Source organism: Lithobates pipiens, unplaced genomic scaffold (assembly GCF_037356315.1).
Source record: "Lithobates pipiens isolate NorthernLeopardFrog02 unplaced genomic scaffold, aLitPip1_a1.2 Scaffold_13, whole genome shotgun sequence".
In the NCBI taxonomy this organism is placed as follows: domain Eukaryota; kingdom Metazoa; phylum Chordata; class Amphibia; order Anura; family Ranidae; genus Lithobates; species Lithobates pipiens.
In genome coordinates, this window is record NW_027507718.1 from 459,484,281 (window position 1) to 459,498,866 (window position 14,586).

Genomic DNA, 14,586 nt, shown 5'->3' on the forward strand with positions numbered 1-14,586 from the left:
AGAACCACCTTTCACTGCAATTACAGCTGCAAGTCTTTTTGGGGATGTCTCTACAAACTTTGCACATCTAGAGAGTGACATTTTTGCTCATTCTTCTTTGCAAAATAGCTCAAGCTCTGTCAGATTGCATGTTGAGCATCTGCGAACAGCAATTTTCAAGTCTTGCCACAGATTCTCAATTGGATTTAGGTCTGAACTTTGACTGGGCCATTCCAACATATGAGTATGCTTTAATCTAAACCATTCCATTGTAGCTCTGGCTGTATGTTTAGAGTCGTTGTCCTGTTGGAAGATGAACCTCTGCACCAGTCTCAAGTCTTTTGCAGACTAATAGATTTTCTTCTAAGATGTCCCTGTATTTGGCTCCATGCATCTTTCCATTAACTCTGATCAGCTTCCCTGTCCCTGCTGAAGAAAAGCATCCCCACAACATGATGCTGCCACCACCATGTTTCACGGTGAGGATGGTGTGTTCAGGGTGATGTGCAGTGTTAGTATTCCACCACACATAGCATTTTGGTTTTAGGGCAAAAAGTTCAATTTTGTTCTCATCTGATCAGAGCACCTTCTTCCACATGTTTGCTGTCCCCCCTACATGGCTTTTCGCAAATGGAAATTCTTATCTCAACAATGGCTTTCTTCTTGCCACTCTTCCGTAAAGACCAGATTTGTGAAGTGCATGACTAGTAGTTGTCCTGTGGACGGATTCTTCCACCTGAGCTGTGGATCTTTGCAGTTCCTCCAGAGTCACCATGGGCCTCTTGGCTGCTTCTCTGATTAATGCTCTCCTTGCCCGGCCTGTCAGTTTAGGTATACGGACATGTCTTGGTAGGTTTGCAATTGTGCCATACTCTTTCCATTTTTAGATGATAGTCTTAATAGTGCTCTGTGAGATGTCCAAACCCTTCTTTAAACTTCTCCACAACTTTTTCACTGACTTGTCTGGTGTGTTCCTTGGCCTTCATGATGCTGTTTTGTTCACTAAGGTTCTGTAACAAATCTCTGAGGGCTTCACAGAACAGCTGTATTTATACTGAGATTCAATTACACGCAAGTGGACTATTACTAATTAGGTGACTTCTGGAGGCAATTGATTCCACTAGATTTTAGTTAGGGGTATAAGAGTAAAGGGGGCTGAATACAAATGAACACCACTCTTTTCACATATTTATTTGTAAAAAAATGTAAAGCCATTTATCATTTTCCTTTCACGTTACAATTATGTGCCACTTTGTGTTGGTCTATCACAAGAAAAAACAAAATAAAATACATTTATGTTTTTGGTTGTAACATGACAAAATGTGGACTATTTCAAGGGATATGAATACTTTTTCAAGGCACTGTAATTACACTGAAAGCCGGATCAAGATTGGACTGCAGCAGTGTGAATCCAGCCTAATTTAAAACCATCTTCAGCTGATTGCCCATGCTAATATACCATAAGCTGTATATATAATCCTTTTTAACAGGTGTTCCCCAGACCTGAAAATTATGTCACGGGTTCCTCAGGGATAATAGATTAAGGATGGGTACCTCTAAAGGCTGGTACACATGTCCAAATATCGTCCATTATTGGCTGGTTCAACAGAAACTGGCTGACATTTGGCCAGTGTGTACAGCAGCCTAACGTTCAGTTTGGTCTAACGTTCAGCTTCTGTCAAATGAGCATGATGGAAAACCAATAGCTCAGCAGATTGCAGCACTAACATTGCTTGTGTTAGTACATCGAACTGTTTGTTGTTGTTTTTTTTGTTCAAACCAGAAAAAACGTATAACGTGTACCCCACATTAGGCATAACTGCTCTCAATTTAGTACTGCTATATCTGGTGTAGGTTTTGAGCTCAGATAGTTTAGATTGAGAGACCACACATTACCTTGACATGGCAGTGTGGCTTCACATTTATCTGAAAATGTATGGAATGAAAATCTCTGTTTTTAGCCTAACGAGTTAACAGTTTTATTAGGCTTTTTGTGCTTGAAAATTGGAGAATGTGATGGAGAAAGAGGACACGTGATGGGTAAACTGCTATATGGGTTCACAATCAGGGCATTAAGTTAAGACATTAATAGGGCTGATGGTCTAAATTTTATCAAGTTTATATGTATTGGCTGAATTAAATGAGCGGTGGGATGCAAAGATAAAAAAAAAGGAGCACCAATCTACTTCCACCAGAATAAACCAGGCAGAATTCCCTTGGTCTGATCTGCATTTTTTTTTAGCTCTGGAACTTCCAATCTTCCAAGACTTCTATTAACTTCTTTTGCCTGCAGTCTCCTATCTTGTCATACTAACAACCACAAGGCCACAACAAGCTCAATAATCTGGTGGATCAGCTGCAAAATTGGACTCATGGGAGTGTGGGACCAAGGGGCTGAATAAAAAATGCATCCAAACAATGGAGGTGGAAGGGGGAATCTCCCCCAACAGGACATTGTGTTCTGACAGTGGGACTCTTCAATGTCAGGATACACTGATCAGCAGCTGCAGCCACTGATCGGCAAAGGTTTTCTAGCTTGTCCACTTGGCAGGTCTAAATATTGACTTCTGTCCAACAGAACATACAGATTGAAATTTGGCTGGTCCCTGCTGAACTAGACACATTTTGATTGGTCTAAGGCCAGCTTTAGTTTAGCAGTAAATGTGCCTATAGGATGTTTGCAGGATCTTATAATTTATTGAAAATTATGGAACAGTGTTTGTAGGCCCCTCCTCAGACCTGTAAAATACCACTTAGGGGTAAGCTGATTTAGTTATTTATTTATTTCAGTTACTTATATTGCGCCATCAATTTATGCAGCACTTTACATATACATTAGTCCCTACCCTCAAGGAGCTTACAATCTAAGGTCCCTAACACACATTCATACATACTAGGGACAATTTAAACATGATCCAATTAACCTACCAGCATGTCTTTGGAGTGTGGGAGGAAACCGGAGTACCTGGAGGAAACCCACGCAGGCACAGGGAGAACATGTAAACTCCAGGCAGGTAGTGTCGTGGTTGGGATTTGAACCAGTGACTCTTCTTACTTCTAGGTGAAAGTGCTACCCACTACACCACTGTGCCACCCATTATTGATTATTATTGATTATTATTGATTGTCCAAAATACTTCAGTATTCCTTGGCTAGACCTTCAGGGCTTCTTTTTCCTCCATAGGCATAAATATGCCGGTTCACATTGTGCAACCTTGCCTGTTTGTGGACAGATTTATCCTTATTAAGACCATTCAGTGGTCAGATCATGTATGCGTGTCCTGCGACGGTACAATGTTTGTAGGCTGCTTAAAATGTATGTAAACTTTCACAAATAACTTATCTTATTTGATCCATATTGGGTTGGTAAATATTTCATTGAACTTATTTATTATATCTGTTCAATAAATGCAAAAATAAAACCTGTTGATCCTGCCAAAAATGCAGTGAGCTGATACATTTATGTGGTAAGCTAATGCACTGGAATCTCTAATATTTCAACCAGCCTCACTCATTTCTCCTCTGTTATGTTAAGTCCTAACATACTTTTCTGCTCTAATGAGACAGTGCTGCTCCCAAGACTGGTAACTTGCAATATATTACATTTTTGTTCTTGATATTCTATTCGCTTGTAATTGTTCAAAGGCTAAAGTAGCTATTCTCCAGGGATCCATTGAATCCTAGGGTTTCTTCAAAGGTTTCTAGAAATTTCCTTGAGCTGCAGATCTGGGATCTCTAACTTTCTAAACAAAGCCAGTTTACTGAACTTTAGACTGGCCAGAGTGAATAGAAAATCCCAATAATGGTGTCGGTGGGAAGAATAGTGCCCCGTCATTGGTGTCAGTGGACAAATAGTGCCCCATCATTGGCGTCAGTGAAAGAATAGCATGCCACCTTTGGCGTCAGTGGGAAGAAAAGTGCCTCAACATGTATATCAGTGGAAAGAATAGTGTGTTATCTTTGGTGTCAGTGGGAAGAATCGTACCTCATCATTGGTGTCAGTGAGAAGAATAGTGCGCTATCTTTGGTGTCAGTGAGAAGAATAGTACCTCATCATTGGTGTCAGTGAGAAGAATAGTGCGCTCTCTTTAGTGTCAGTGAGAAGAATAGTGTGCTATCTTTGGTGTCAGTGGGAAGAATAGTGTGCTATCTTTGGTGTCAGTGAGAAGAATAGTGCCTCATCATTGGTGTCAGTGGGAACAATAGTGCATTATCTTTGGTGTCAGTAAGAAGAATAGTGCGATATCTTTGGTGTCAGTAAGAAGAATAGTGTGATATCTTTGGTGTCAGTGGGAAGAATAGTGCGCTATCTTTGGTGTCAGTAAGAAGAATAGTGCGATATCTTTGGTGTCAGTAAGAAGAATAGTGCACTATCTTTGGTGTCAGTGAGAAGAATAGTGCGATATCTTTGGTGTCAGTGAGAAGAATAGTGCGCTATCTTTGGTGTCAGTAAGAAGAATAGTGCGATATATTTGGTGTCAGTGGGAAGAATAGCGTGCTATCTTTGGTGTAAGAAGAATAGTGCGATATCTTTGGTGTCAGTGGGAAGAATAGTGTGCTATCTTTGGTGTCAGTGGGAAGAATAGTGTGCTATCTTTGGTGTCAGTAAGAAGAATAGTGCACTATCTTTGGTGTCAGTGAGAAGAATAGTGTGCTATCTTTGGTGTCAGTGGGAAGAATAGTGCACTATCTTTGGTGTCAGTGGGAAGAATAGTGTGCTATCTTTGGTGTCAGTGGGAAGAATAGCGTGCTATCTTTGGTGTCAGTGAGAAGAATAGCGTGCTATCTTTGGTGTCAGTGAGAAGAATAGCGTGCTATCTTTGGTGTCAGTGAGAAGAATAGTGTGCTATTTTTGGTGTCAGTGAGAAGAATAGTGCCTCATCATTGGTGTCAGTGAGAAGAATAGTGCCTCATCATTGGTGTCAGTGAGAAGAATAGTGCCTCATCATTGGTGTCAGTGGGAAGAATAGTGCGATATCTTTGGTGTCAGTAAGAAGAATAGTGCGATATCTTTGGTGTCAGTAAGAAGAATAGTGCGATATCTTTGGTGTCAGTGGGAAGAATAGTGCGATATCTTTGGTGTCAGTAAGAAGAATAGTGCACTATCTTTGGTGTCAGTGAGAAGAATAGTGCGATATCTTTGGTGTCAGTGAGAAGAATAGTGCGCTATCTATGGTGTCAGTAAGAAGAATAGTGCGATATCTTTGGTGTCAGTGGGAAGAATAGCGTGCTATCTTTGGTGTAAGAAGAATAGTGCGATATCTTTGGTGTCAGTGGGAAGAATAGTGTGCTATCTTTGGTGTCAGTAAGAAGAATAGTGCACTATCTTTGGTGTCAGTGAGAAGAATAGTGTGCTATCTTTGGTGTCAGTGGGAAGAATAGTGCACTATCTTTGGTGTCAGTGGGAAGAATAGTGTGCTATCTTTGGTGTCAGTGGGAAGAATAGCGTGCTATCTTTGGTGTCAGTGAGAAGAATAGCGTGCTATCTTTGGTGTCAGTGAGAAGAATAGCGTGCTATCTTTGGTGTCAGTGAGAAGAATAGTGTGCTATTTTTGGTGTCAGTGAGAAGAATAGTGCCTCATCATTGGTGTCAGTGAGAAGAATAGTGCCTCATCATTGGTGTCAGTGAGAAGAATAGTGCCTCATCATTGGTGTCAGTGGGAAGAATAGTGCGATATCTTTGGTGTCAGTAAGAAGAATAGTGCGATATCTTTGGTGTCAGTAAGAAGAATAGTGCGATATCTTTGGTGTCAGTGGGAAGAATAGTGCGCTATCTTTGGTGTCAGTGGGAAGAATAGTGTGCTATCTTTGGTGTCAGTGGGAAGAATAGTGCGATATCTTTGGTGTCAGTAAGAAGAATAGTGCGATATCTTTGGTGTCAGTGGGAAGAATAGTGTGCTATCTTTGGTGTCAGTGGGAAGAATAGTGCCTCATCATTGGTGTCAGTGAGAAGAATAGTGCCTCATCATTGGTGTCAGTGGGAAGAATAGTGCGATATCTTTGGTGTCAGTAAGAAGAATAGTGCGATATCTTTGGTGTTAGTAAGAAGAATAGTGCGATATCTTTGGTGTCAGTGGGAAGAATAGTGCGCTATCTTTGGTGTCAGTGGGAAGAATAGTGTGCTATCTTTGGTGTCAGTAAGAAGAATAGTGCGATATCTTTGGTGTCAGTAAGAAGAATAGTGCGTTATCTTTGGTGTCAGTGGGAAGAATAGTGCCTCATCATTGGTGTCAGTGGGAAGAATAGTGTGCTATCTTTGGTGTCAGTGGGAAGAATAGTGCCTCATCATTGGTGTCAGTGGGAAGAATAGTGTGTTATTTTTGGTGTCAGTGGGAAGAATAGTGTGCTATCTTTGGTGTCAGTGGGAAGAATAGTGCCTCATCATTGGTGTCAGTGGGAAGAATAGTGTGTTATTTTTGGTGTCAGTGGGAAGAATAGTGCCTCAACATTGGTGTCAGTGAGAATAATGCGCTATCTTTGGTGTCAGTGGGAAGAATAGTGTGCTATCTTTGGTGTCAGTGGGAAGAAAAGTGCCTCATCATTGGTGTCAGTGGTAGGAATAGTGCCTCATTATTTGTATCAGTAGGAGGAATAGTGTCTCATCATTACTGTCAGTGAGAAGAATAGTGCCGTATATCAGTAGGAGGAATAGTGCTCCATCTTTAGTGTCAGTGGAAGGAATAGTGTCTCATTGTTACTGTCAGTGGGAAGAAAAGTGCCTCAATGGCCCGATAATGGCAAGCAAAGGGCAGCATCTGACCTGCAGGTCACAGTATAGGTGCCTGCATAGTTCCAGGGCTAACACCACTTGGCATAGCCATCTGCATGACACCAATTATCTTTTTAGCCATCTGTAAGGGTAATATTCTGACCACCAATGTAAGGGGCTGTTCTTTCCAATGGCCATCAATATATGGAGCATTCTTCCCACTGACACCCAATAAAACTAGTTTTAAAGCGGAGTTACACTCAAAAGTGGAACTTCTGCTTATCAGTCTCCTCCTCCCCCCTTCGTTGCCACATTTGGCACCTTTCAGGGGGGAGGGGGAAATGGGTAGCAGTTTTTGACAGGTCCCTCTTCCCCACTTATGGAGACAGTGCCAAGGTGCCATTCTTCGAAAGTTTGCCCCCCCCCCCCTCTTTCCTCACTGCCAGGCCAATTAGAAAATGTGCTTGGCACATGCACAGCAGACAACAGACTACCAGGAATGGCTTTAAAAGGGGTTTCTCAAGACCAGAAAATGATTCCAAGTAAGAAAGAATGGAGAAGGCTGGTTCAATGTGTCCCACCGTCCCCTTTATCATTTGTTACATTTTATTGTCTAAAAGTTTTATTTCACACAAGCACAACTGTAAGAAATATACTACTCAGCTGTTATTGGTCATTTGTTGGACACGGGTATGGGAAAGTTGTGCCTCGGGCAATTGCTAACTGCCCTCTGGGGGGCATAAAATGTGGACTCTTGCCAGTTTTTCAGCAGCATTGCACTGCAGGCCATAACAGTCATGTTTATTATTGTATGTCTGTTATTCAATAAATCACCATGTGCAATGGCCTCCTATTTAAGTGATTATGACGATTGTTATTCTAGTGGCCTGTAGGTGAGCTGGGCCTTTCTGAATCCGGCTTGTACATTAACATTCATGTCAGCATGCTGTACACTGAAATACAGATAGCCTGTCCCACATTTGTAGACTCGGGGACATTAGAATGCAAAGTGAGTGTGCTGGGACAGAAGACAAACAGGGAGGCCCCCCACATTCTCCAGACACCCCCCTTTACTTACACTACAGTACCCCGCCACTCAGCACTACACTAATCTGCGGGGACACAGTTACTTCTCTCAACAATCCCAACCTAGTCATTACATATTGACTAATACATATAAATAGAAAATAAATATTGACTGATACATATAAATATTGACTAATACATGACAGTCTCAGTGATCTGACACTGGAACACGTGCTCCACAACTCAGAAAATATGTTTGCAGTATACTTCAATCTCTATTCATTCCAGACTACCAGGCCTGCATGATCAGTACATGCTGAATAAAAGCAATGACAATCCACAATATTCTCATTTCATCCGGTGCTTTGTATCAGCATACAGATAATCACTCAAGTTTTCCACTAGTAAATATTAATGATTAGATACATCCACTGTCTATTGTATCTCTTTTTCAGACTAGGCCATGTTGTAACAAACCATAGATCAGATTTAATTACAACACTGACCACTATACATTGCGGTCATTTGACCTTGAGGAGGGCCATGTTTGCCAACATTTAAACAGATTGCAAGCTCTTGTGTCAGAAAATCTTTACACTCTGAGAACTATAGAAGCAGCACCATGGCATGATACCAGGAGTGAATGCAAGATCAGTAGATAGATAGATAGATAGATAGATAGATAGATAGATAGATAGATAGACTTCATTTTTCATTAAAACTTGGTTTTTGAATTTTAGGACCACCCCTATAGAGCACACACTGATATATATATATATATATCTATATATATATATATATATATATATATATATATATATATATATATATATATATATATATATATATATAATGTCATAATACCTTTGGAATGAAAATAACTAAAAATGGCACATTGTACTTTACATGACAAGATAGATAGATAGATAGATAGATAGATAGATAGATAGATAGATAGATAGATAGATAGATAGATAGATAGATAGATAGATAGATAGATAACAGCTCCACTATTTATTATAAAATGAATTCCAGGTTTTGAAGACTTGATCCTGATTTGGTTTGGATCAATGGATGGATGGAAGTAGAGGATAGACAGATATAATCTAAATGATAATAGACAGACAGATGTAGATGACACCTCTATATTTTATTAAAATTGGTTGTATATTTTAAGGCCTCAATACTTTATGACAGATAGATAGATAGATAGATAGATAGATAGATAGATAGATAGATAGATAGATAGATAGATAGATAGATAGATAGATAGATAGATAGATAACTCCATAAAAAAAATAGGTTTTGAAGATTTGTCCCTAGAAAGTTTGGATGGATAGATAATGGAATAATGGAGGGAGGGATTAATGGATGGAAGAATAGAGAGAAGGATGGATAGATATATGGGTAAATGGGTGGATGGAAGGATGGATTAATAGATGGAGTGAAGGATGGATGGGTGGAAGGAGGAACGGATGGATGAACTGGTGGATGGACAGATAGACATAAACTAAATGGTGACAAATGATGGATAGATTTGCCCCTAGAAAGTTTGGATGGATGGATAAATGAATGAATGAAGGGAGGGAGTGGTGAATAAATGGGAAGGAAGGAAGGATAAATGAATGGAGGGAGGGAGGGATGGATGGGAAGGAAGGAAGGATAAATGAATGGAGGGAGGGAGGGATGGGAAGGAAGGAAGGATAAATTAATGGAGGGAGGGAGGGAGGGAGGGATTGATGGATGGGAAGGAAGGAAGGATAAATGAATGGAGGGAGGGAGGGAGGGAGGGATGGATGGATGGGAAGGAAGGATAAATGAATGAATGAAGGGAGGGAGGGATTGATGGATGGATGGGAAGGAAGGAAGGATAAATGAATGGAGGGAGGGATGAAAGGTGGAGGAATGGATGAGAAGGAAGGAAGGAAGGAAGGATAAATGAATGGAGGGAGGGATGAATAGATGGGAAGGAATGATAAATGAATGGAGGGAGGGAGGGATGGATGGATGGATGGATGGGAAGGAAGGATAAATGAATGGAGGGAGGGAGGGAGGGATTGATGGATAGGAAGGAAGGATAAATGAATGGAGGGAGGGATGAATAGATGGGAAGGAATGATAAATGAATGGAGGGAGGGAGGGATGGATGGATGGATGGATGGATGGATGGGAAGGAAGGATAAATGAATGGAGGGAGGGAGGGAGGGAGGGATTGATGGATAGGAAGGAAGGATAAATGAATGGAGGGAGGGAGGGAGGGAGGGATTGATGGATGGGAAGGAAGGAAGGAAGGAAGGAAGGAAGGAAGGAAGGAAGGAAGGAAGGAAGGAAGGAAGGAAGGAAGGAAGGAAGGATAAATTAATGGAGGGAGGGATGAATGGGGGAGGAATGGATGAGAAGGAGGGAAGGATAAATGAATGGAGGGAGGGATGAATGGATGGGAAGGAATGATAAATGAATGGAGGGAGGGAGGGAGGGAGGGAGGGATGAATGGATGGGAAGGAAGGAAGGAAGGAAGGATAGATAGATAGATAGATAGATAGATAGATAGATAGATAGATAGATAGATAGATACATGAATGAAGGAAGGAAGGAAGGAAGGAAGGAAGGAAGGAAGGAAGGAAGGAAGGAAGGAAGGAAGGAAGGAAGGAAATATATGAATGGAGGGGGAAAGAATTGATTTAGAGGGAGGGATGGATGAATGGGAGGGAGGAATGGATGAATGGCTGGGAAGGAAGGAGGGATGGATGGATGGAAGGATGGATTAATGGATGGATGAAGAGAAGGATGGATGAGTGGGGGAAGGAATGGATGGATAAACTGCATCACACACATTAATATAGAGAGACAGACAAGAATTAAATGATGATAGATAGACAGACAGACAAATAGATAGATAGATAGATAGATAGATAGATAGATAGATAGATAGATAGATAGATAGATAGATAGATAGATAGATAGACAGAGAGACATGCATTGGGTAAATTGCCATCAGAAGGCCTGAAGCAGCACATTAATATGGATAGCCTGAAGACACAGGCAGAGGAAACTACATCTCCCAGCATGCTCTATCATCCAGCCAGGCCATGCTGGGACTTGTGATCCTCCCAGTGCTTTAAACCCCAGGCTGTCCCTATGATGGGCCCCTGAGGTCAGTGTGGGCCCCCAGTGATGGTGCAGAGCCCCCTCCCCAGCCTCTCCCAGCTGTCACTCTACCTTGCCATTGTCCTCGCCCTGCAGCAGCTCCTTGCCCCCGGAGTACTTGATCTCTATGCCGGGGGTCCTGTCGTCCCTCTCCCCGGGGGAGCTGATGACAGATCCGGAGATCTCGCTGACATCGCTGGCCGTTTCGCTGAAATTGTCCCCGTCCATCATGTCCGGCCTGCTGGCACTCCTCGGGGTGCGGGTCCCTTTCTTCCCCACGCTGTACGCATCGAAGTCAATGGTCTTATTCTCATAGGCGCCCTCCACATTGGCGAACATGCCGCCGTACTTCACCCGGGGGGTCTGGGCAGTGGTGCCCGGTCTGGCCAGGTAGACGGGCAGATCATCTTCTTTATTCCAATTCCTCTTCCTCTCCGCTGCCATGCTGCACCCCGACAGCCCTGTGTGTGGATGGAGGAGAGGAGGAGGCGGCTGGTGCTGCTGGTGGTGCTGAGGATAATGATGATCATATAAAATGCAGCAGTGCGGTGTCTGTATGGGGAGAGACACCACAACCCTATTGTTACCAGCAGAGCAAATGTGCAATCTGGATTCACAATGGACAATCCTGGAGGTAGATGAGGAGCAGATCAGGATCTTCTACACATAGAGATCTGATAGAAGATGCTGCTGGTACAAATGGCTGGTGCCTGAGACTGGAGCACACACAGCCCTGCTCATTCCTTCCAGGCACTGCCTGCTCTACAGGGACACCTCTAGGAAGAGGGATCTATGGAGCTTCCATCACCTCCCACCACCAGGAGACACATGTGTCCCACCTCTTCCTCAACCACTCATCCTTAAGGGACTCTTTCATAGGCAAGAAATATTAGTCTACATTGAGTAAACTAGCACACTACTAATACTTCCTCAATACATATATGAAGATTCTCATTTATCCAGAGCCTAGTTAGTGGTAGTAGTTTATCTAGTACTGGTCATGAAATAAATTACATTGACTTAACTGATATAGTACTATCACTTCCTCCAATGTATCTATGAAGGTTCTCGGTTATCCAGGTCCTATCTAGTAGTTGTAATATCTAGTATCAAACATGAAATATTTCTCTACATTGATTAAACCATTATGGTACTAATTCTTCCCCCAATACATTTATGAAGGTTCCCTTTTATCCAAATCCTGGTATATCTAGTATTGGTATATCTACAGGACATAAAATTTGTCTATGTTATGTAGCGGCCATAACCCTTTGCAGAGCAGCCTTAACTTTTTGGGCTTACCGGTTACCTCCCCTTGGCTTGTTCTTCCACGTCCCAGGGTTGATACCCAACAACTTTGGACGCTGACACCAATAAAGTCCTTTTGAAAGGTTTTTATTTGCAGGGGTAACATCCAACAAACACAGTCTTGTATGGGAACAGAGGGCAAGGGTGAAGAACTCAGGCATCTAACAAAGTCTCTAGTACCACCCAGAGAGTAGCCACTCGCAGCTGGGCACTTCAAGGCTGAACAAATCTCTAGCCAGAGATTATGGCAGTCAGCACTTTGATTCAGAACTTGTAAAATCTCTGATCTTGAACAAGTTGTAACTGAAAGTGAACCTTTTCCTCAGTACCTGGAACGTTCTCTGTCTCCTTGATAGTGCTGGAAAAAGCGTGGATTCGTCAATGTCCTTCCCAACTCAGTAACCAGGCACTTCTCAGGATGCCAGCTTGTTGGCCCTCCTCCGAAGAGTCCTCCCCCGGTCACTTTCACGAGCTGTGGTGCCCCTCCAAGCTGAGAGCACACCTGGACGCCTTGAATCCTCCCTCAGTTACTGCGCCTCAGACCAGCCGGTTCCGAGACTTGGCAACAGACGGATCCTTACCCCAGACCAGGCGGGTCTATTGGGGTTAACCAACCGAAGCATGTTGCAAAGCGTCGAACGCTCCATGACCCCTCGTGGAGCCACCCCGGTCCAGAATCAGGAACAGACAGCTAGGGCCTCATGAACGAACAACCTGTAACACGTGACCCCAACATCTTAAGTACCCCTCCCCAGACTCCTCAGCGGGGCCCGGCACACCCACTGATTCAGAGGAAGCTGATACCCAAAACATCCAACCAGGCCTGGTTCTGGTCTATCATGTGCACCTTACTGTACACATGACCAGGCAGAACTCTAAGCCCTTGTACACACGGTCGGACATTCCGACGGAAAATGTGCAATCGGACCACGTTGTCAGATAATCCGACCGTGTGTGGGCTCCATCGGACTGTTTCTGTCGGAATATCTGACCAGCAAATTTTTAGAGCTGGGCTATAAAATTTTCCGACAACATGATCCGATCAGACTTTGTCCGATCGTTTGTAGAGGATTCCGATCGGACAAAGTACCACGCATGCTCAGATCAAATTCCTAGACCAAAGCTATTGGCTACTAGCCTGAACGTAGTCCCGTCGTAACTAAATAATTTCATCACGTTCTGAACAATCGGATTTTCCGACAACTTTGTCCGACAGTGTGTATGCAACACCACTTTCGGACAAAATCCGTCAGAAAAAATCTGATGGATTTTGTTGTCGGAATGTCCGACCGTGTGTACAAGGCCTAACACAGCCCAGCCAAACTGATGTCAAAGTTAACCTACATAATTAACCCTAAGAACCCCATTACCGTTCTGAGGCAAAAACTAAATTTACACAAGAGAGACACTTTGTCCAAAGTGTCATCGCTACGGTTAACTAAACTTTTATAGTACTAATGCTTCCTCCAATACATCTATGAAAGTTCCTAGTACATTTTGTAGTTAAAGGGGTTGTAAACCCTCCTGTTTTTTCACCTTAATGCATACGGTCTGACAGTGACCAGCCTCCCAGCCCCCTAGCCCCCCCCCCCCTTTACTCACCTGAGCCCTTTGTTTCCTTGGCAGAGACACACTGGACCTCTCTGCCCGGAGTTCTCGGCTCTTGATCTGATGGATTAATAGCAATGCAGCCATTGGCTCCCACTGCTGTCAATCAAATCCAATGACGCAGGCATCGGGCTGAGTCCTACATTCTGCGTCTATTGACGCAAATGCTGGACTCAGGAGTGCACCCGAAAGGTAACCTCCTGGGAGAGCGCTTCTCCTAGGGGGTTATACAATGCGAGGAGGAGCTGATAGCACCACCGGGGGGACCCCAGAAGAGGATGATCCGGGCCACTCTGTGCAAAACGAACTGCACAGTGGAGGTAAGTATGGCATGTTTGTTATTTAAAAAACAAACAAAAAACAAAGCTTTACAATCACTTTAAACATCTAGTATTGGGCATGAAATAGATCACCCTGACTAAATTGGTAGGATGCCAATACTTCCTCCAATTTATCTATAAAGGTTATCATTTAACCAGATCCTGCTATATCTAGTAGTAGTATATTTAGTACCAGGCATACATGTACTAATAACTAGTACACCTATGAAGGTTCTCATTTATCCCGATCCTAGTATATTTTGTCATAGTCTATCTAGTACTGGGCATGGCATAGACTATATTGCGCCCTAGAACCAGAATTGTTGGATCACGTACCAGGTATATGATCCAGCACAGCTGTATCACTGTATATGTAAGGTTTACGGTCGGCAAGTGGTGAACTATGAAGGGGGGAGTTAGTAGTATAGCATATCTAGTGCCTTACATGAAACATTAGTCTTAATTGACTAAATTGTTCTAGTACTAATT

General features: G+C 42.8%; 1 protein-coding gene across 1 annotated transcript in view; it reads right to left on the bottom strand.

Annotated features, from left to right (window-relative positions):
• Nucleotides 1–11,636, bottom strand: part of CRMP1 (collapsin response mediator protein 1) — a 126,847-nt gene extending 115,211 nt beyond the window's left edge. Inside the window, exon 1 of the mRNA XM_077477801.1 lies at nt 10,934–11,636. Within this exon, the coding sequence (XP_077333927.1) occupies nt 10,934–11,305 (372 nt within the window). The 5' untranslated portion in view covers nt 11,306–11,636. The remainder of the gene's footprint in view (nt 1–10,933) is intronic.
• Between the last annotated feature and the right edge of the window lie 2,950 nt (nt 11,637–14,586).